Source organism: Apis laboriosa, unplaced genomic scaffold, assembly GCF_014066325.1.
Source record: "Apis laboriosa isolate Shangri-la unplaced genomic scaffold, ASM1406632v1 scaffold18_cov149, whole genome shotgun sequence".
Taxonomy (NCBI): Eukaryota; Metazoa; Arthropoda; class Insecta; order Hymenoptera; family Apidae; genus Apis; species Apis laboriosa.
In genome coordinates, this window is record NW_025222233.1 from 2,705,048 (window position 1) to 2,729,611 (window position 24,564).

Sequence of the window (24,564 nt, forward strand, 5' to 3'; positions counted from 1 at the left end):
ATGTAAATTATTTACTATTCAAAAAATTTAGAATATATATATATTTATGCAAAGAAATTAAAATACTACTTATTTTGAAAATACACAGTTTATTCTTCTTACACACATTAAATATAATACTTACAATTATATTTATTATTTTATTGCAAGACTTTCTACAATTGTTTCAACATTATACAATATGAATTAAAATTTTCTTTTATTCAAATTTCAAAAGTATTAAATAACATAAGTAAATATTTATAATATATAGGAAGTTTATGATATTTAAGTTATATATATATATCTAAATCATTATTTTCTTTTTAGAATTATTAAGTTTATACATCTATACATTGATTCAAAATAAGTTTTTTTTTTGCTTCACAGAATTTCTTCTAACCTTCTGTTTTCCTTATATCTCATACTAAGATAAGTCCATTCTTGAGAGATTACAACATTTATAAAACAATAGCTAGCATAATTCATGAAGTTTAATAGAATGATTTTAGACTAGGCAAATACATATAAATCAGTTTCTCAATTTTTGACACATCTACATTCCAAAAATTTCTTAATGTAGATTTATATACCCTATTTAGGGATGAATACAGAAGTAGGAAAAATGGGCCGTGCTTTGTGAACATGAATGTTCACCATATACATGTTAAAAATATTTATCCATTAATCAGCACAGGTGAACTATGCAAAATACATTCTTCATTTTCTTTTTACAAAAAATACTATTAAATAACACAGAGTACTTATATTTGCATTTGCAAATATAAGAATAATATCTAATATATATTATTAGTAAATCTACTACTGTAAATATTGTTCTTGTATTAAAAAAAGAAATAAATACAAGTAACATATAACATAATAATTATGTTATTATGTTATAATTTTGCACCAATAAATATTGACTTTTTTTTAAATGGAAAAGTAATTAAATGTTATAAAAAAATGTATGAAAAAAGTTGTATATATGGCAGTTTTTGTTTCTATTAAGTATCCAGTCTTAATGAAAATAACATTTTAAAAATATGCAAATTAAATGCTCTCTTATAATTAGAAAATTAGTTTAGTTGTAAAATCATTTCTATACAAATGAGAGTAACTTAACATAATATTTATTTAATATCAAGAAGTAAAAATATTTTAGAATTTGTTCTTGTTTGTCTTATTCTTAAACATATTTAATATATCTTCTTTGAGCTTCTTCTGAAAATATGATATAGCTGCATATATATTCATCTTCATAAAGAGAACATAACTGTCATCTTTTTCTGTTATAAAATTATTTGCTTTAATTATTAATATGAGAATAATTTGCAACAAAATGTATTATTTTCAACATGCCTAGAATAAAAATAATTTATAGAATAAATAATTTTATGAGTTGTATATGATTTACTTTCTTATAATATTATGATATTTGCTTATTATGTACCTTAACACTATATGCATTATCATAGCCTCCTTTCATTTGCATTTGTGCTTGAATATTTGATAATTGTGCACTGCTCATATCAAGATCTCCACTACTAATATGTCCAGTATGCCTAAAGTTTGTAGGTACTCCTATCATGCTACGATCTATCCTTAGTCTCTGATGTGACCTTTGCCTTCCATTACGTGTTCTAGGTCCTTGTTGCATTAAACAACAAGTAAAACATTGTACCCAAAGTTCTCCACTACCCGCCATTATACTTTAATTGTGTTTACTTCAAAATCTAAGATATTTTAAAAAATATAAATTTATTAAGTGAGTATTTTAGAAATTAATTTATAAAATTTTTTTATTATTTTAATAATCTTAACATATGTCTGTAAAAATAGAAATAAAATTATAAAATGAAATTTAGATCAAATAATTATCCAAAAAAACTTTATTTTTTAAATTATAAATATATGTTTAAAAAATAGTTTTTATAAATTAAATAATAAATTATCTATATTATTATGTGAATGAATGAAACAAATTGATAAAATATTCGTACTTACGAAGTCGTCAAGTAATCGTATTGTCGATCGGTCTAACCTTTGCAATATCCGTTCGAGACTTAAAGACAGAATGAAACAAAATAAACATTCCCTTTTGATCGATGAGTTTACATGTGACTCTAAAGGACATCGAAATTATTTGAACATTTTACTATATAAACTATATAATATTATATATATAGTAATTGAAGCTCTATAAAGATTAAACAATTGACTTTATGGAAACAAAAAAAAAACGAATGAGACATACCGATTCACAAGATGTAGACTTTCGAATTAATTTTCACAATGTAAGTAATAAATCTGTGGCTTTCTTTCTATCTCTAATTATTCATTAAATAATCTTAAGACGATCACTTTTCACCATGTTTCATTGACATTCTTTGAAGAAAATTGAACAGTAATTATTTAGTCGTTTTTTTTTTAATAATTTAAATGACAATCAAAATAAATTTTAATTTCTAAAATATAAAAGCCTGAATGTCAACGTGATCAACGGTTATCAGTATAGCGAATTATATGTACTATATATTATAAAAAGCCGAGAAAATCCGAAGAAAGTCGAAAGTTGTCGAATGTTACCGATCTATAAAATTCTGATCATTGAATATACAAATAGCTTATTCTAAATATATTCAGTCAGACAATTATTGTCTTTTTAAAAAAAAAAAACAATGGTACAAATATAAAATAATAAATTGTTCATTCTTTTATAATTATATATTTGTTATATATTTGTTTTGTTGTTAGGATACATGCATGTATGAACAATACAGCATGACAGCATGAATACGCTTTATTAAATAAATTATATACAGATTCTCACATACAGACATTGCCGCATCATCAAAACGCTATACGCACTAAATAAAATATAAATTATTCTATGAAAATCTTCGACTACAATACATTGACTTTAGAGGCCTTTACTCTTTGAATTAACATATATAGTTCCAAATACTCCCATTCTTTTGCATATTGAGATTTGCAAATATATATTTTATGTATTTATCACAAGTAAGTAATTTCTTAAAATATCATTTTGCTAATTTTGTTGTCAAAAAACGAAATAAAAAAAATTTTATGTGAAAAATATGAAATTCTAATTATATTATAAATCCTAAATAAGAGAGTATCATCAATCTTTATGCAAGTGCCTAAAAGATATAAAAAAAATTGGTGACATACAATATATATATTAAATGTGAAATCTGAAAATGATTTCATGTTTTTTTTTGTACCACTCCAATTCCTTCTTTTATATGATGTCCTCCATTCAGGACTCTTTTACATATCTGGTTTATAATAATAGATATTAGAATTATCACAGTCTGTGTATTTATAATTTAAACATTAATGTAAGATCCTTCTTAAATTAATTTAACAACATTATTTTTCTGTGTGATGTTGTTCTGAAAAAAGTCTCAGGAAAGTTAGCTTTATTGTTGCACATGAACAGCAGAACATTATGAAAAAAAAATTTTTTAATTCATATAAGATACAAAAAAAGATGGAAAAAGAATACTTTAAAGGCATGCATATTGGAACTAATGTTTCTATAACTACTGAATAAACCTGTATATCATATGAAATAATATCAATAACTTAATTATTAGTTATATCTCGAAAATGAATATGTCTTATTTGTATTTTGTATTTACAGCTTAAGTATTTATACAATGTTATGTGATAAAAATCTGAAACTTTCCTTCATGTCTCTTTTTCTTTATCAAATATTTTTCATTTTTTTTTTATTTGGCTTATAATTTTTCTATTTTTTTTTTTTAAATTCCTCAATTATGAAAGATTATTTAAACGCTTGATAAAAAAACTTGATCTCTAGGGTAGAGTTGAAAGATATCAAAAAGTCGTAAAAATAAACGATAGATATAATGATTTTTTGAAAATTATATAAATAATAAATTCAAAAAATCAAATGATTACAATTTTGATTCACTCTGCACAACTGGCGTTTTAATTAAAAAAAAAAAAACTTTTATATCATTTTGTAAAAAAATCTTCCTATTTTACTCCATATAAATTAATATCTTGCCTCTTTTTTTGTGTACTTCTTTCTGAGAATTAATCTTATGCAATTATCTTTTTCTTATTATTATATAAATTAAATTTGCAAGAATTAAAGAAAGAAAAATCTTTACAAAAGTATTTTTCAAAATCCATAATTCTTTCAATCAATTTCAAACAATTACTATTGTTTGTTCCGTCGTATTTTCTATATACGTTGTACATTCTAAATGAAACGAGAAAATACCAACTATTCTATCGTGCAAATCCAAGAAAATCTGTGAGTCTATCGTTCCAATCGTGAAGCCAGTGAGTGGGTCCATGATTTGGTTGTCTCTGTTTGCAAGGATTAATTTCTGTCTCCAAGGGCATATATTCCTCGCCCCTGATACAAAAATAACTTTTTATTGGACTTCTACACATTGGACATCGATCTAGTTTGCCAAAACAGGATGCACAGATGCAGGTATGCCTGCAAGGCAATAGAGCACGTGACAGAGGAAAGTATTGGCAAACAACGCAAAGTTGTTCTCCAGCTGTGTTCCATAGCGATCCCTCGGGATCGCCAGTACCGGAGGCAACCAATGCGCCCCTAGTTGTACTACCGTTGTTGTTACAAGGCTCTGCAAGGGCCAGAGCTGAACCTAGACCCGAAGACATATCTCCTTCGTCATAATTCGTTGAATTGCCGGTGGCTAAATATAATTGCTAAAATAAAAATAGTTATGAGATTATTTTTACAAATGAAAGTATAGATTTTCTTTTTTATCAAATTTAAATTAAAATTGAACATGCTTACTTTAAGACAAGATAATTGTCCGTTAGCTTGCTTGAGATATTGCGCCAGAATCGAAGTGGGTAGTGTGCATACGCTATCTTTGATATGGACAACATTTACTAGAGCCACCTTTCAAAAGGAAAAGTAATAAATTAATAAAATATAATAATTATATTTAAACATTTAATGAAAAAATTAATTCCATAAAAAGATTGCAAGAGATTTATAATGAACTTAAAAAATATCCACCGTCTCGTCTGGATGAGGATCTCCTGTATCTTTACGAGTTAGAAAGATTACTAGAGGATAACAAAGTCTAGGTGGTGTTCCAAGCTCTAATTCTGGTGCCGGAAGAGACAATCTTAATGTTTCTTCTCCGTGTGGTTGTCTACTGGATATTTTAATCAAGGAATAACGAATGATATCATTAACGATATTAATATTAATTACAATATAAATTTTTAAAATTATATATGATTAACTCAAATATATATATGGAAAAGAAAGAAAAACTGGTTTATATCTAAAAAAAAAAGGATACGTTTGTGGTGGTGTAAGATATTGAGCATGGCCTTGAAGAAGAGTACCATTCAAGGACGCGTCTCTAAGGGTACTCCAAGGTTTCCAAAGTGCCAGGTGAAGTTCTCTTATACTAACTCCCCAGAGCGCTTGCAGAGAATACTCAACTTGACTCGATACCTCGCATTCAACTTCTGTAACAAAAAGACCAATAATTTTAATATAATATAATGTAATAATATATATAAAGATTGATACAAAAATAATACAATCAAAGACTTAAAAGATCATTTTCATTCATTACAATACATTATCACAAAATATTAAAAAAAATATGTGCAATGCTTACATTAAAGAAATAATTTTTATAATTTCGTTTTTATAAATTAAATTTCAAATTGTAATATTTTTTTTATCTCAACAAAGATTTATTTATTTACACTTTGAATTTTTGCTTTTGAAAATAGATATAATAAAATAATAATTTAGAGAAATAATATAGATGATTCATTTCTGATTCATTTCTGATTCATCGATATAGATGATTCATAATATACGTACATACCTATGTATAAGAAATATTTATTTTACTATAATGCAGAAAGAATACAAAACTAGATAGTTTCAATTCCATGTTTACATGGTTATTGAGATGATTATGTAACGAATCTACTTTCGATTCTTTTTACTCTCATCTGGTTTTAAAATATATCCAATAGGCCAAGATAGAGTTTTTAGGTCATGTGTGAGAGGATATTTACTCTAATTCTAATTCTTCCATACATTGTCTTTCGATTTTGAAACAAATCAAAAAGTATCTAGGAAATCAGCTTATTTCGTGTTATCATCTATTTGGTCTTTCGTGTTTTTGTATAGAAATTGAATTACATTGTATTATTTTGAAGTGAACTTTAAAAAACTATTCTAAAACAAACTTTAATCGTTAAAAAAAGATAATTAAATCTAGATCAAAGAATATACAAATTAACCATGCACTTGGAATACAAAAGACTAATTATTAAATATAATGTTGAATAAATTGAACTTTACAAAATAATAATGCAACTATTTCACAAATGAATCATAGAATCAGAGAATATTATATCTTTTTGAAGTTGAAAACTAGGACTAAATTATAACCCTAAACTTTTAATCGTTAAAGTATTCATAAATTTTCCATTAATCTTATCTCATTTATTCATGTCTAATAAAACGATAGATAAATCGGTTTACAGAAGTTAACGAATCATCGTTGGTAAGAGATAGAAAAAATTGTACAGCGTCTCGTGACGGAAAGCGACACAGGAAATGGAGAATCGTGACCCGAATCTCGTGATCCACGTCACAGTTAAAGTAATTCGAGCTTCATGTGGACAATCGTGGCCAAAGATCCTCAATAATTTGTGGAGAGGCCACTGTCGAGGAGATTGCTTCGAGATCACGCGAGATTGGTGTGAACGAAAGTGAAAGCTACCAAGATGGATCGTCCAACGCGATAATTTCCACAGGCAAAACTATTAAATCAGCCATTCCATGGAACCACGAAATTTAATTGTTCTCGTATAAAGATATCGATTTCGAATCTATCTTAACGTTTCTTCTTAGATCTATCAATCTTTTTAATTGAATCGAATGCAAAGAGTTCATTTCTAAATAAATAAAGTATTTTCTAACCTCTCTTGGATCACATTCCATCTCAATGTCTTAAAGATTTTTATGGCTTCTAGTATTTATATCATTATGTTATATTTTATAAAATTATATTTATATTTATAATTAATTTTAGAAAAAATTTTGAAATTTCTTAATCTTTAATCTAAATTCTTAGAAATGAGTTCTTAATAAAGCACACGCTCTTTTGATTACTTAGTAACAGAAAACTATACAATTGTATAGTAAATATCGATGCTGCTACATACGGAAACGCGATGCGTGGCACGAACTAAGAAAATGTTGTACAAATATTAACGTGATTATTAATAAAGAATTCAAAATTGATCTGATAAATTTATATTCGTATAAATAACAAAATGCATTGTGAAATCCGATCACGAGAAAAATAAATATATCAAAGAACGTGAAGAGCCATAACATAAATATTATTTTTAATTTAGAAAGATATATATTTTTTACAACCAATCCTTACAATTTTTCATAAAATATATATATATATGTACATATAAAACAGAAAAAATTACAATAGTCTCAATGATCTTAATGCAATGTTCTAGCTATGTAAAAATAATTCGACTTTTATTTTCAAGTTATATGGTGAACTCAGAATTTCATAATTTCAAGTTAAAGCATGGCCGGTCAAGCACATCTGAAGTGGTTGGCAAAGACTTAACACGTATGCTGTCACAATGAGCGAGGACTATGTAGGTCAAGCTTCGCGAGTGATATCCTAGAAGTTCTAGATGAAACAGGGATTTGTGAACTATGGACTTTGCAAGGTAAACTGGTACATCTAGAAACATTTGAAACCCCGGAATGTTCTAGATATTTGAAACCAATACGAATACCTAACTAAATTTTAATATCTGATTAAAAATTTTAAATTTAATAGGAATTTAACAAGAATGTTCAATCGTTAATTATGGTTTTTCAAGATCAAATTTAATTCGAAATCTAGATCTTCGTCGAAAATTTCTCTGATTAATTCGTAAATTATATCACGTATTCTCGATTCGATCGATCGATCAAAAGAGAGAGAAAGAGAGAGAGAGAGAGAGAGAGAGAGAGAGAGAGAGAGAGACGAACTTTTTTTTCTCGAAAAGTTTTATTTTTACTTGTATTTAAAAAACTCGAAATAATTTTCTACGTAATTGAAAAATCAACGATCGAATTATCAACGATTTGACTTATATCAATTACTGAAATTCGCGAACCTTTTCGATTGGAGAATGAAATCAATCGATCGATACAATATATCGAATGAATCGTACGTCTCGAATGGATCGGTGAAAGGCCAGTTAACCGACCAGATAGACTGCAATCGCATGAGCATGTTGCACTATGTTCGCCCAAGGAGCAATAAAATGAACACGTATGATCTGTTGCATTTATCGGATATTAATGAGTTCTACATTGACAATATATCATTTTAACCAACTGATTAAAAACTAATTTTTTTTTTTTTTGACATCGTATAATAAAATATTCCAATTTCAAGTTTCAAATATTTAATTTACAAGATTGTAATTAATCTAAATTCCAGGAAATAATTCAGCTTCGTATGACATAATCATAAGTTTTTCGTAGTTACTTTCTTATATTTTCTATTATAATCTATTCTAATATTTTTTTTATTAATTAAATATGGAGAGAGATTCGATACCGTAAGTTTTTAGTGAATATAAAAAAATATTAACCGATCGAATCTAATTCAATCTTTCATTTTATCGAAATTTTCAGTTTTTTTTTTTCCACTTCGATAAATATGATCAACGCTAATGCGATTCTTACTTTGAAAAGTTTCACTGAAATTGTTAAATTTCACCCAATCGTTGTATAAAATGTAACAAATGCAAAAAAAAAAAAAGAAAAGAAAAGAAAAGAAAAAAAAAACGAAAAAAAAAANAAAAAAACGAAAAAGAATAACGTTCACTGAAAATGATTCGAAGAACGGTGATATGGAACTATTCGATTATCAAACATTGCATAATCAAGCAGATTCGTTCGGTTGATTGCATTAGCTGTTTGTGGAAATCGGATCATTTCGCGTGCATATATCCGTCTCCTTCGTTTACGAAACAAACACTGCATACAGTTCTAGCCGAGTGCAAACACGATTACCGTAATACACACGTAACCCAGGAAAATTGTGAAATTATTTCTCTTTCTCACTTCACGAGTAGCGAACGATAAAAATAGAGTCAAAGATATCAAAACGATCAAATCAAAATTAAATTTTTGTCAATTTGACGATAATTTATAAATAATCTTATTTTAATCTTTTTTTAATAATTTATTTTTCTTCCAATTATTAATTTTCATTCGTAATTTTTCAATTTCTTTTTTTTTTTTATTATCATTTTTCTTGCTCGCATGTGCATATTCTTCGAATCGACATGGATCTAAACGGAAATATTGATTCACGAGGCTTTCCTCAATGGATCGATTGTAAAATCGAATGAGACTCGATACGTGAAACAATATTCATTCTTCTCGACACTTCGAGAAACATAGTTTCGCGTAGAAACTTCCTTAAAATTGTTCTGATAAAGATTTTTATTGCGCCACAGGTAGTTTCTGTAACGATCTCGTGTCCTCTTCAATTCTCTTTGCTAACATCATCGACAGTATCTTTGCCTCTTTGTTCGTTCTCGCCGATGGGTTATTATGTACCTTGAGCAGTCTCTCGAGCTACAATCATGATTCACTTTCTTAGTTAGCTTAACTTTCTTACCAAGTGTTCCAAGAATGAACGCAATAAAAATGTTTGCTCTTTTTAAAATTGTTGCCAAATTAAATGCATTCCAATAATTTTTTAACTTATTCTTTTGAACTTCTTTTTTTCATCCATTGCATTTAATTTTCTGCACGATTGTTATGTTATCCATTTCCATTTCGTATAACATTTTGAGAAAATCAGAAAGTCGCTTGATCAAACGAATCATACGATGATAAGCTTTGTACAAATTGTACAAATTATATACATTTCTCGCTTTATACATCCACTACTCACTCTATATTCTCTCTCTCTCTCTCTCTCTTCCTCCCTCCCTCCCTCCCTTCCTCCTTTTCTCTCTTTCTCTCTCTCTTATTCTTCGTTCTTGTTCTTAGTATAAAGAAACGTCAAAATCAAGTTTCGTGTAATTTGCAAAGAAAATCAAATATTAGAAATAAAAAATTGATGAAAAAGATAAGATATCTCTCCAATTCCACGAATAAAGAATGCAAATATCATGCAAATGTTACGATAAAAGGTATCCTTAGAATCGCACGAACACCCTATACCTGATCATTTCCAGTGACCTTGATTGTTCTACTGGATTGTTGCCTGGATACCTACAGTCACGTAGGCAAGACAGGATTTTTCTTTTTCTTCCATTTTACACGAAATACGTATACTTTACGACCGATGGAATATTCTTTGTTCTATTTTGTTCCGATCGTGACAGGGAGGAACGAAACCGATCCAAATCGGCGATTGCTCGTTCATACGTGTAACAGTTCCTAGCCTTGAGCCTCGATGTCGAAATATTCTCGTGGAGAAGCCGGCTTGATGTACTTACTTACATGTAATCGTTCGTTTCAATCACGTGTCTAGCCGCACGAAACGATTACTTTATGAAAATGATAAATGAACTGTAATTTGTCATCGAGGAATAATAACAATAGTACGTATTTCCTCTTTTATTCATTTTATCTATTTATTTATGATTTTTTTTTTATTTTTTTAATCATCTTTATCTTTTGAAATTGAATTGCATTTTGACAAAATTGCATTTTGGCTTGGATTTGAATGACTTTTTGCAATGGTGGAGTTCTTTGCTATTATAATATCAGTATACTAAAACGATAATTCAGCGAATCTAAAATTTATGTAAATGAAGTAGAATTGAATTGAAATTCATTTTATTATTTATTAATAATTATTAAATGTTTGTCATATATTACTTGCTGTTTTATATTTTGTTATTATATCACGATTAAGTTAATAGATTTTAAATTATTAATATTCTACAAAAACTTCCTGTTGCAACGAAAATAAAAAAGTCTATTCAAACGAACGAAAAAAATTGTTAATGAGAAAAAATTATTACGAATGATCGTGTGATCTTTATTTTACTTTTTTTTTTTGTAAGCGATGCAAGATTTTTACAATTATTATTAAATAATTATTATTATTATTAAAGATTCCTGTATTTTATAATGTTCGATGTTAAATGACAAGTAATTCATTATGTACTTATTTTTACGAATTTACGAATATTTGTTCATAAAATTGACAAGTAATTCATTATGTACTTATTTTTACGAATTTACGAATATTTGTTCATGCTGGATTAATAGAATTAAGTTTAGATCGAAAATTTTATTACAAAAATGATATTTGTATTTGAATTAACACTTTCGAGCCTGACGTGACGAAAAAAAAAAAAAACAAAAGAAAATGATCCTCGAAAGATTTTAACTATTTACTTATATACTCGAAATGCTGTAAAGCTCGATGGAAACTAAAATTACTCGGCCAAATGATTTTCTATTCGTTCAAAATACCAGATCAAATATATTCTACGCTTCTTCAAATATGTACCGCGTTGAATAACGAAACTTCAAACAAATTAATCCTTCGAGTCATAAAACTAAGGCTAATATTATGAAAATTTATGACTCTCGAAACTCATTTGAATGAAAGGGACAAAAGGGAGATAAGCCGATTGTAAACGGACGGCCATAAAACGTGAAAGCTTTTATTCTCATTGTTGCTGGCCGTTTAAGCTCTTCCAGAAGTGAAGACGATACACGCGAAAATGAACCGTAGCTACTTATTGTTTCAACCACTCGACTTCTCATTTACAATTGTACATCGTGTTTCTCATTTTTAAAACTTGTTCCTCCATGCAATTTACAGTTTGCATTTATAATAAAAGATTAACAACTTGGGGTTTTTTTTTGTCCGATTTCCATTCATTTCGCCGATCCTCGTTGATTTTCAAGAAACGTGACGCGAATCATCACAATGTTGACACGTTTATACTGCGATTGAATCTTTTTTATTATCGCCGATATGGTAAATAATATTTACCATGCATACAATCTATCTATGATATATAAAATGTCAACATGCATTTATTGCATTTATTACACGTATTATTTATCGCGACATGTCCCTTATTTTTTTTTTCCACGATTTTACGATTTTTATTTCCATTCTAGATTTAAGCATATATAAAAATCGCGAGACGCGTGATATATTAAAACTTGCAAAACGAGATACTTGAACTTTGATTTCTTTCAAAAAAAAAAACCAATCTTTTTAGAATATAGATATATATCTTTTTAGAACAAATATAGATAAACATAAAAGATATGATGTAAATGCTATCTACTTAATATGCAAACATGTAAAAAACAATTTTTTTCATAATTCTTTATCGCAAATTAATTACTCGAGATACGTGACAATATATATCTATCATCGATTAAAGAAGAAAATCCATTCCCAATTTATCGTCCTGTTTATCGTTTCCGCCAAACAAAACCAGATGTCTAGATGATAATATTCGTGGAATATTAAAATTTTAATTTGTTGTTTGACGGAGCCAAACTCGATTCAATGTAGATATTCAATTAGGTTAAATATTTGTACGGAATAAACGTGCAAAAAAAAAAAAACTAGGAACGAGTTGCAAAAATAGTTAGTGTACGCTTCTTATTTTACAAAGAAAAAACTCTTGCGTAGAGAAGCAACGGGATATGTACGTGTAAAAAATGCCTTGAGCAAGTTTGCATAAATTTCTCTCGTTCGCGCCATTCTGTTTGCCATTCCTTCTTTTTTTTTTTTTATTTTTCATTTTTTTTGAAACAACCCCTTTGACCTATTTCTAACCGAATCTAACGCCATTTTATTTTTTATCGATCGATTCTTCTCACTTGTTCGTGAGATTATGCTGGATTATACCAATATTGCACGAGCAACTCGTAAATTAATCAATATAACAGCCAAGAAAATTACGATTTTGAGATGACGGCTATAAACTGTCAATTACCAATAATTTCTTGAACGGACGAATTCAAACGATAGCAAGCAAATATTATGAGAGATAGTGTTTCAAAGACCGTTATTTTAAACACCGTGATTACGATGACGTTCCCGTTACAAAGCGTTTCCTAGATTTCTTAGATAAACCTCTTGGTGTCCTTTTTTTCTCGAAACTGTTTCTATCTATCTACTATACGATTTAGAACGAATAAAAGACTCGAAAAGAAGAGACGGATTAAATTGTTGCGCGTGCACAGGAATATTTACATAGCATAACTCGATATCTTAAAATAGACGGTTAATCGTGTTGCTTCGATCACCGACATCGAAATCGATTCCTCATGTGGTTGGACGTGTCGAATGGAGGAGAATCTTGAATCGACGCGATTGTAATTTAAAATTTCAAGGGCATCTTGCATAGTTTATCCTTCTACGATGAGTGATGAAAAATCTATTCAACGATCGATTAAAAAAAAAAAAATAAGCAAATCAATCTTAAAGTATTATACGAACATTATATTACTCGAGAAGTTGCTTCGACAAGTATTTGACACCAAGTGCATTCGCGAAGAAAACTTAAGAAAACTTAAGAAATCGTTCAATTATTATTTATTCGATGAAACGATTAAAAGACAAACAAGCGGCGAGAGAGAGAGAAAAACGAATTTATTTCGAACCGAAAATAAAACGACCGAGAATAGTCCAATTTCTTTTCTACAACAATGCAGCCGGCTATTATACATTATGGGAACAAGAATGAAAGTAGGAGGTCCGAGTGCTCGTTCGCGAGGGTAATTGTAGTCGCCGGATTCATTTCTGTGCAATTGACCAGGAACAATGATGATAAGGCTAAAAAAGAAAAAAGAAAAAAAAGAAAAGAAAAAAAGGGGAGGAGAAAAAAAGAAAGATAATGCATTCTCTCTCTCTCTCTCTCTCTCTCTCTCTCTCTCTCTCTCTCTCTCTCTCTCTCTCATTCTACTCGTACATATCACGGCTTTTTACGTAATACAATGATTCGACAATGTTGATGAAAAGCAATGATTCGACAGGATGTTGCATTATAAGTGACGCCACGCTACAATAGTCGTACGAGTAATAGAAAAATTTTCTGAAAGCGAGATATCCTGTTTACGTGAGGATCGTGTGTTGCTCATGTGGGTGGGAATTGAGAAAGGAAAATGAGACAATGAAAGGAAGTGGAAAATTGAGAGAAGGATGAACATTGTTAAGGGCTTGTTAAGTTGTATTATTATTGACTTTATTGTATGATGATTAGAAAAAGTATATTATATTTGCGTAATTAATTTTGTTCTTAGTTTCCAAAAAAAAATTTCTTTTGTGAAATTTTATAATATCAAATTTTTGCAAACAACGTGTTAAGCAAATTGTTAAGACGGATTAAAATCGACGCGAAGTTTTATTTTCTGATGATTCAATTATTTTATTATTATTATTATATTATTATTATTATTATTATTATTATTATTATTACGAAGATATTTTGTCTCTGATTTGTATAATGAGTTTGTAATACATCTATTATTCTAACACGTAACGTAACGCGTCATTTTTCAATAATGATAATCACGGAATTTTTTTTTATTTATTGTTTTCCTACTTTAATAAGATGAAGAAGGAAAAAGAGAAAGAGAGAGAGAGAGAGAGAGACGCGAAAAATGTTTAGAATGAAAACACAGGAAAAAGATGACACGAAAGAAGAGGAAAACAAGAATACTTTTACGCGATGGATAGAAATGTTAGTTATAATCATATACGGCATAGTTTTCCAATAACGATATCATATTTGAATACGTGTAATAAAATCATAAGTGTCACGTTCGTATGATATTAGAACTGGTTCTTAAGAATATATGCATACATATATAGAAAGATGAATAACAAATGAAGGAAAGATAGATCGTGTATTGAATTAATCAAGAAACACCTTGATAATCCTAAGATAAATTGCGAGTTCGATAACTTTTTTTATCGTTCGATTCGTATTCACCTCGTTCACGTTTCTAAACTAGGAGCAAACAAATAATAATAATAAAAAAAAAAAAAAAAAAAAAAAAAAAGAATAACTTTAATATTATTTTATAGATGTCGATGATTCATGAAAATGTCCTCCAAATTTATTCCTTCTAACTTATCAAACAATATGGGGACAAGGTTGTTTGACTCATATTGGGATTCAAGAACAAGAACAAGGTTTACAAGTTTATTCATAGCTAAATTTTTATATTTTATGTGTTTTTATCATTACCATAAAAATACATACACACAGCTAATCACGATAATCTTCGTATGCTATTTTACAAAGAGATTCGGTAAGAAATTGCGAAAATTTCGATTTTCGAAATGAAAACGTCTATACATAAATCATACGAAGATTTTTAAACGACTGATTGCTTGTAGCCCATTATCTCGTCTGAAATATTCAAGGATACAAAAAAAAAAAAAAAAAAAAAAAAAAANAAAAAAAAAAGAAACTTGCACAAGGTACATGAAAATGTTTCTGACTAGCTGCATATTACCTCATCCGTGATATTCAAGGGCGTAAAAAAGAATGGAGGGAGAAGGAAAAAAAAAAAAAAGAAGAAGAACGAAAAACAAAAGAATTTAAAATACAATCCAACAAAAGATTGTAGTTTAGCAAGCAAGCAACAAGTGATTCGTCTCGCGGCATTAATTATCGATGGAGTGTTCTTTTCGATGGAGTTCGTTTCGAAAACGATAATACCATTTAACAAACGACTAAAAAGAGGGCTAGAGGATCCCGTCTCGAGCCAGTCTCAGACAGTCAACTATAAAAGTATTTCTCTCGTCGAAGGAATCTTGCAATCGACTCACCACGGTTACGTCACCGGTCGGCTAACCTTTCGTAACCTGGACCACAAGCTCTTCTCTCTCTCGATCCAATCGCGATTACAATGTTGCACAACGAGGCCAGGAATGCTCTCCGATGTTCACCTATAATTCACCTACACACTCAGGCAGATGTAATATTTGCACGGTAAAATGCTACCAGGCTACGTGAATGAGCTTTCGATTTGTTCACTTTCGCCTCGCCTTCGTCTATTATATCTCGTAACGCGCTTGTTAAGTAAGTTTTCGAACGAGTCGGTGAACTTGACACGCATAACGTCGATCAATGATCGGTCGATCCATGAGAAAAGATTTCTGAGAATTTTTGTAGTACCAAGGGCATCGTTCCTCTCTAACCGATCTTTATTATCAATCGAATGGACTCGATTGAAAATTTAAACTTTTGCTTTTTTTTCTTTTTGTTTTTTGCGAAATACAAAATTCGTTTAAATTTAGTATTGTATAGTTCTTGTACGATTCTTCTTGATTCTTCCGTTTTCGAAGAGGAAAAAAAGGAAAAGATCAAATGTTAATCGATAGGAAAGATAGATATTCTGCTTTCAACTTTGTTACAGTACTCTTTGAATTTTTAATATTGAAATCTCCATTAAATTCTATTAAATATATTTTGTTTATACGATAAGTATTATATTATATTATGCGGTAACCATCGATTCGAACAACATTTCCATATTATTCATCTATTATTCATCTATTATTTGAATAGATAAGAGGTATCGATAAACATCATTTGCCATGCATCGTTCAAATTCTTTGATTCTATCTTTTATGATAATCATTAAGTATTACAACAGCATCTCGATTAATAAGCTATTTTATCGTAACACGTTAACGAAAGAAACGAGGAATCCTATTTAGATAATTATCAAAGATGAGAGATGTCTGTATCATAATAATCGATGGTGTTGATTTATTAACGATGCCTGGATTGATTGTTTCGTCTATTGTCACGTAACTTACGTAACATTCGTTTATTCGAACATATGAATGCTGTCCTCGATGAACGAGACTGAACCTCTGCAGACCGACCCTCACACTTTTACATGGTCACCTTTGTGCCTACGGGCCTGGAATTCAAAAATACTCTGCCCTTGTAACCTCCACCTCCGGAAAAATCCATCGTTTCCACGAGTTGTTTCTCACGGTTCTCCGTCATTACGAATCAACAAAAGAGAATATCTTGTATATACCTTTTTCTCTGTGCAATAGATCGCACGATGATACCATGGAATAATTTGTAAAAGATGATATCCATCCATTAAATAATTTTCATTTCACAAAGTTAATTGATAATTTGCATTTTGAAGATCAGGCAAATTATCAATTTCGCTATGTCATTTATAATTTTTCAAACGACATTATCTCTTTTCGATCAACGTCCATTTCTCTGCCTATCTATAGATAGGCAAGCAATAAAAATTTCATCCTGATAAATTAATAATTGATACTCAAAGATGAGTTTTGTAATTTCTCTCGATCCAAAGTCTATTTCTTGGAAAAGTAAAAAAATTTCGTCGGAAATTAATTTTGATATTTTGATACTATCAATTGTACTAATCATTATGATTAATCGATTTTTCATTAAAAACGAAACGCGTGCTCGTGGCCTAGTCCGTGGCACCGTTCGAATAAAATCCCAAGGCACACCCACAAGGTTAACAGGGGCAAACCCTAACAAATACGCTCGCTATCCCATGAATACGCGTGGTTTAATGAATTTATCGAAGGTCGTCGAGTGTCGAGCATAAATCAACCGTGGCATAATAAAACGTGATCACGGAGGGAGAAGATAGTTTTTACCCGGCACAATACGATGTGTAAGCATTTGCATATATACCTAACGTATATTTCGCTCGGTGTATTCTTTCCTATGCGTATCAATCCAATGTAATCAAATGTAAATGTAAATTACTAGTGGAAGAGATGTTTCACAATAAGAATATTAAAAAATATATTAGTTTTTAATGAAATAGAATTAATGTGCGGAGAATTAAACTGTTGCGCCATACTTTCATTTTTTAAAATTCTTTAAAAAGCTTCGATTTGGTAATTATTTATTTTTCGAATTAAATTTTTCAGAGTTTGTAAAGTTTGAAAAACAAATTAGTATAATAAATTATGATTACTCGAATGATGAAGAAACGCATTACGTTTCTGATCTGTGTAACAGTTTCCATAAAGCATTGTAATTATTTAACATTTAATACATATTTAACAGTAAAACGTAGTTTTGGATAATAAGCGCAGTGATTTTTAATAAAAAAAAAATAAGTAAATAAATAAAAACATCACGTGAGAGAGATTCGAATCCGATATTCGGGATCAATTATTCTCCGATTAAATGATTCACAATGACCTGGCCAAGCGGTCAAGGTAACGTTTCGTAACTTTGGGTGCTTTCACACCTGCATGCCAATTACGACAATCGACTACGAAGTGGAAGATCATCGTTCTTTTTCTTCTTCTTCTTTTTTTCTTCTTCTTCTTCCACTTCCACGCGTGTCTGTAACCTACTTTCGACCAGATCGAATCGTATACGAAGAGTGTCCTACTATTCTTTTCAAGTTAATAAACCCGGCGACAAAACTTGCGAAATATAACCGATATGTGTATTCGTGGAAGAGGAGAGAAATTTGAAAAAAACGTTTCTTAAAGGAATAGGAATCGTTGAAGATAGCCGGATTCGTGAACAGGAGAAATATGATTTCTAAAGAGACGTAACAGAATCGTAAAGGAATATTCCTTATAGCGAACCTCACGGGGGTTCGAACGACGCGTGAATTTTGATCGATGATCGTTCAAACGCTAACGAATACTAATCTCGTAAAATTAGACGAAACAAAGGCGAGACACGTCTATGCGTTTATACCGTCAATTGTACGAGATACGATCTCCGATCCGTTTGTCGAAGGAACGAGTTTTCCCTCCCTCTCTTTCTTCCATCGTTGTTGTTTTTAATTAGAATGTTAATAAACGAATAATGAATCATATGGATGATAGATAGAATATCTCCTTATTCTTAAAGAGACATACAAACGATTCGAATTTCAATTGATCGAACGTTTTCGATTCCTTTGTAGATATATTCGATTGTTTGAATATTCAATTACCTATTCGTGTATTCCCCCGTATTTGCATATATGAGATGGGATTTTATCGAATTATTGCGTATCTGTTTATATGTTTTAATTATTGCGTTGGAATATATCGATTTTCAATTTTCTATTTGTATTTATATGAAAATAAAAATTGTGAATTTGACGATTTTCTCCAAAATCTTTGGAAATTTTATTGGAAGAAGTGAATAGAAAAAAAGCGAATTGAAAGGGGGGGAAAAAAAGAGAAATAAGGGGAATATATTTTGGGGAAAAACTCACCGGTGTAAGTGCTCTTGAAACTTTCGTGAAGCTTGAAGGTGAAGGGAATATGGACCTTCATCATTTCCATTTGAGGTATACGCGGCGAATGCGTCATGACAGTTCCACTCCCTCCAAACATCAATTCGTCGCCATGAATGCGAAGTACGATCATATTTCTGCAAAAAGAAATTAGGTTCCTCGTTTAATCATCTTTAGTTATTTCAATTTCAATTTTAATTATTATATAATAGATGCTTTACTTTGTCGATAAAATCAATTTTCAAATTTTTTTATCCTTTAAAATAACGAAATTTAAAAAATTTCAAATTCTCTAATTTTTCAATGTTCAAATTTTTCAAAATTCCCAATCTTTCAAACTAAAAAGTTTCAAAAATGTATACGTTAATCAACGTTAATCTCTAACTTTAGAAACTCTAGTTCTAATTAATATTCTTCTTTTCTTAATTGCTAATTGACGGATGACACATTAATTTGGCGTGAATGAAGGAAATAATTAACGAGATGTACAAATTAATAATGTTAAGTAATTATTAACATTAATTATTCTAATGATATTCCGTGGTTCCACGTAATTCATTCATAATTCACTATTTGAAGTTTGATCTATTCTCTAGAGTTAACAATTAATGCTCAATTCACTCTCGGCACAGGAGATCCTGTCCATATGTAAAACGAGAGTGTCCTACGTGTAGGCATGCAAAACCCTGAACGCGAGACGATTCGGTGATTCGAGAAATAACAGTATATACTATTTTTTTTTCAGCAGCACGTACGAGTTAACGGTTTTGAAAATTATGTATCGACCAGTTTCTGATAAGTTTCTCATCTTTTCTTTGCTTTTTTTCCCGAAATGATACAACAGATCGAACGCGATAAAATTTACGATAAAATAATTTTGAAAGAAAACTCTTCCGTTCTAATTCTTTTTTTCTTTAAAAAAAGAAATTTATCTTCTTGTTTCGAAAACTATACAAATTTAATAAAAATAATGATTTTTGATTATAAATAATTATTGTACTAATCATCATCTAATTTTTTCCCTTTATTAATGATACATCATGATACAAATGATATTAATTATAAATTTGATAAAAAAGAATTTAACGTCTTATTTTTTATAGATCTCGTTCGAATAAAAAATAACGATAAATATCTGGAATGAAAAATTACGATCACGTTTTTCGATATTTAAAATAATCGAATTGACTACGTTATTCATGATTTGGAATGAATTAATATACGAATGATCATATATGCCAATAACCTCGTGGCCATGAGAACATACATAAGCACAGTATACGTAACATCAACGTTGCTGTAAATTATTTTTTGGCGTATAATAGAGAAAAAAAAAAAATATCGAAATCATAAGACGTTCTCTATTAAAATAATTTTAAATATTTCTTAACGAGCTTCTGAAAAATTGATCAATTTAGAGACACAATGTTAGATGATGTACGAGAGATTCGTTTCAAAGGACGTTTAAAATTCAAGTACAGTTTTCAAGTTATTTTAGGCGAAGCAAAGAAGTAAACCGTACAGCTTTGAAATTTCAGAACGCGGCTTTCTCTTTTCAAATAAGTGAATCGCACGTTTCATGTAAGTGTGTTAACGGTTTATTGACATAAGGCTTCTGGATTTGGGCCCGCCATTAATTCAACTAGATATTTCAGAGTTATTCCAATTGAAATTTGAGGAAGATCAACTTTCGGTTTGACTTCCGTTTCGATTTTATTTAAATTTATTTAATTTTATATTTAAATTTATTTAATTTTATATTTCAATTTCATTACACAATAACCTCTTGATCTTATGTATAATTTATCAGATATTTATGTAAATTATTCATGAATTAGAACTAAAATTAGCGTTCAAAATAAATTTAATTACTGAATGCAATTCAATGAATCTATTTTTATCAAATACTAATTCCTATCTTGATAAATCACGAGTCAAGAGATTCATAACAATTAGTAAATTGATCAAAATAATATTAACAAAGACAAAATTATCTAATAAACTTTGCACTATTGCGATAAACAAACGAAGAATAATTAAATCGGCAAGAATATTCCTACATTTTCTTGTGATAAAGATTTATTATCGGTATTACTCGAGACTATGCAACGATAAAAATTTGAGAAAATAACATTATTTATATTCTTTGAATCGGTTAATATATTGTTATTCAAACATACTATAAAGATTCACAATTTTCCGGTAATTTTTTAGTTGGTCTGTTATTTCCAACAACGTATAAATAATACATTGAACAAGCAACAACGAATACCGCAAGATAATAACGGTTTGATCAAGCGTCTCCAGCGAGTTGCATAATTTCTACGAAAGTACACAGAAATCATTTTCAGAAAAAAAAAGTCAAATGACCGACGAAACTAGCAAATCATCGATGTTGCAATGTAATAACGCATAGATTCGAGTATACGAATTAGAATATATATTACGCAATATATAAATCTAACATTCAAAGAACTTTTTCGTTTAATCATAGATGAAATAAGGGTAACTTAATTAATCTTATATTACCATTCAATTGATTCATTTGATTATTTTGAACTTTGATACGAAAATAAATGAGAAATTAATTTGCAATATATAAATTTTTCGCTCTTTAAACAAAAAATATTTTCTTTCTTCAGAAAAAAAGTATACGTATGTGATTAAATTATGCATCTGATCCGATTGTAATTTCAAAACAAATTATTAATTCTAGTTTCAAAGTAAATCAATTAATTATTAATATATTCCATCTTTTTCATATTTTTTTTCTTTAAAAAATAAAAAATTATTCTTAAAATAAGTATATATAATTTCATGATTAATAATGATAATAATGATAATAATGATTTTTATCTAGATCATTTATTCATCAAAATATTTTAAATCTATCAGAATATTTTAAATCAATTAAAGATGAAAAAATTTTGGAATTATATATTTTTAAATCTGATTACAAAAATTAATTTTGGAAACAAAACTTTTGTTTTTTGCATTCTTCGAAAAAACATAAGAATATAAGATATAAGTTTTGGCAAGCAAAAATTTGTAATCAAATCTTTCGTTGGTCATTAATTTTGATAATTTTAATATTGTTCTAATATTTTCTTCTTTTTTTTTCTCCCAAAAATATTTAATTCAATTTATATTTTGGATAAAATTAAGCTACTTCATATAACTTTTTAATATAAACTACTCATAAGAATGAAAATTTTCATGATTTTCTGTGTTTAAACAGCTGTTCTTAACTATTATGTCCTCTATCCTATGGCACACTTTTACTGCTAAACTGAAAGTGCTAATTTATCAACTATTTTTACGATCCTCTCACAATAACATTTATTCCATTGATTTTACCTTGGAATATAAGAAATGAAATTTTAACCTTAACATCTTGAATCAAATAAAAAAAGAACAGAATTTAATTTCATTATTAAAATTATTTTTTAAAAACAATATAATAAAAATTTTAATATAATAAATAAATCACAAAAAATATATCTAACTTCTTATTAAAACTATCATATAAAATTATTAAATATATCACACAATTATAATAAATAATTTTTATTGCTGTAAATGTTGTATAATGAAATATCACTAACTACCTCAAATTTTCTTTCTTTAAATTTTGAAAATTAATATAATAATTTTTTAAATAAGTGATCTCTAAAAAACGCAAAATATTAAAATGGATATAGGAAAAAATATGGAAAAATCTTCTTATGGTAATTATTAAGTTAGTAATATTCATTGATGAGAATTTGATTTATAATATCTGAGATGTTATATATTGGTAAAATGATATCAAGTATTTATCGATTTGATAACAATACTTCATGCAATCAATCATGCAATCATGTCATTCATTGTAAAAAGTTTATTGTTTATAAAATATATATAATTATAAAATATTCTTTAATTGATATCTATTACAGATGGAAAATATAAGAATGATTTTAAATGAACAAATAAATATTTACCAATTATAAAAGAAATAAAAATGATATATATATATATATATATATAATTTTTATTTTTATAATTATACATATATATATATATATATATCTGAATATCTTATTTATTTTGATATATCGAATATTTATGATCTCTTTATATATAAAAGGAAACTGTTTTTCTTCGTAAAGATGATAAAATGAAAAAGAATGCAAATTAATGAATTCATATCAATTCTTACAATACGTTTCTAAATAATTTTAAAAATGTATGCAAATATTGTATAACATGCTTAAATGATACATACAGTTTAAGAAAAAACAACGCACAATATACGACGATGTAAATACCTGATAATAAACAAGAAGACTCCGCAAAAGCATATCGAGACTGCAAGCACGAAGAAAATGTTCGACAGTTCCGCTACAGATACTAACATCGCCGTCATCGTATTATTGCCGTGTTGTTTTTCTCTACAGCACGCACACGCACGACACACCTTCCAAATTAACCTCACTTCGAATGATGCGCTGTCAAAGTCGTCACTGACGATGACAATAAATTCAGCGTTAAGCACTGCACAGAGCGTTCCGTCCTGTGACGTATGATCAGTAATATAGAAAAGAAGATAGAACGTGCTGTCAAAGCCGCATCGCGTGCGCGTACACCGACGACACGAATTTTCGTTGCGTAAATACGCCAGCCTAACCTCATCGACTGACACAGAACTAGTATTTCGCGTTTTCGTACACAGATACACGAATTATCGCGTATGTCCGATGTTCGTATCAATTCGAACCAATGATCGACGATCTCACGTCAACAGGATAATTTTGTTAATTAAATGTCATAAATGTTTGTATTGAAACGACGTGCATTTGATCCTACGCGATTGTCTACCATAGCGCAGAATCGTATGAACGAAGTAATGCTGTATTCGAAAGGTTTTAAAGATCGACAAGACAATAGGCACACGTAGAATAAAATACGCAGCACATATTGATAACACGATCGATCGATCACCGGCTCTACGAAGGGACTTTCGTTAAATTTTGTTACAATAATCGCATGTATGGAAGGAGAAGAATGACATAAACACAACCACCACGTCTTAGCTGTTGCCCGAGACTGAACGTAGACGCAACGGTGGGGACAACTTATACGCCTCTATACTTCGCGACTTTTTTGCTGTTATATTCCTGCGCGCGCTTCAGAACATTGACCAATACTAGCGTCGATTCGAGATAGTAATTCCCGATATGCGAATTGAATTTTTAAATTCAAATAAAATACCAATC

At 29.0% G+C, this 24,564-nt stretch overlaps 2 protein-coding genes across 3 annotated transcripts; both read right to left on the bottom strand.

The window, feature by feature from the left end:
- Positions 1-958: 958 nt before the first annotated feature.
- On the bottom strand, positions 959-2,462 carry LOC122711933 (CDC42 small effector protein homolog). Its single transcript, XM_043931127.1, has 4 exons — positions 2,237-2,462; positions 1,987-2,105; positions 1,433-1,715; positions 959-1,341 (listed from the first exon to the last, which is right to left on the bottom strand). The coding sequence occupies exons 3-4, from the start codon at positions 1,685-1,687 to the stop codon at positions 1,333-1,335; spliced, it is 264 nt and encodes an 87-aa protein (XP_043787062.1). The 5' UTR covers positions 1,688-1,715; positions 1,987-2,105; positions 2,237-2,462; the 3' UTR covers positions 959-1,332.
- A 233-nt stretch (positions 2,463-2,695) lies between these two features.
- On the bottom strand, positions 2,696-24,025 carry LOC122711849 (cell growth regulator with RING finger domain protein 1-like). 2 transcript variants are annotated; one of them, XM_043930983.1, is made up of 6 exons: positions 23,617-24,025; positions 19,286-19,443; positions 5,331-5,502; positions 5,039-5,180; positions 4,811-4,918; positions 2,696-4,719 (listed from the first exon to the last, which is right to left on the bottom strand). In XM_043930983.1, exons 1-6 carry the CDS (start codon positions 23,712-23,714, stop codon positions 4,267-4,269), a joined length of 1,131 nt encoding a protein of 376 aa, XP_043786918.1. In that variant the 5' UTR covers positions 23,715-24,025; the 3' UTR covers positions 2,696-4,266. The 2 variants fall into 2 exon arrangements, with proteins under 2 accessions (XP_043786918.1, XP_043786917.1); XM_043930982.1 differs by having other exon boundaries at positions 5,039-5,177; positions 23,617-23,856.
- Between the last annotated feature and the right edge of the window lie 539 nt (positions 24,026-24,564).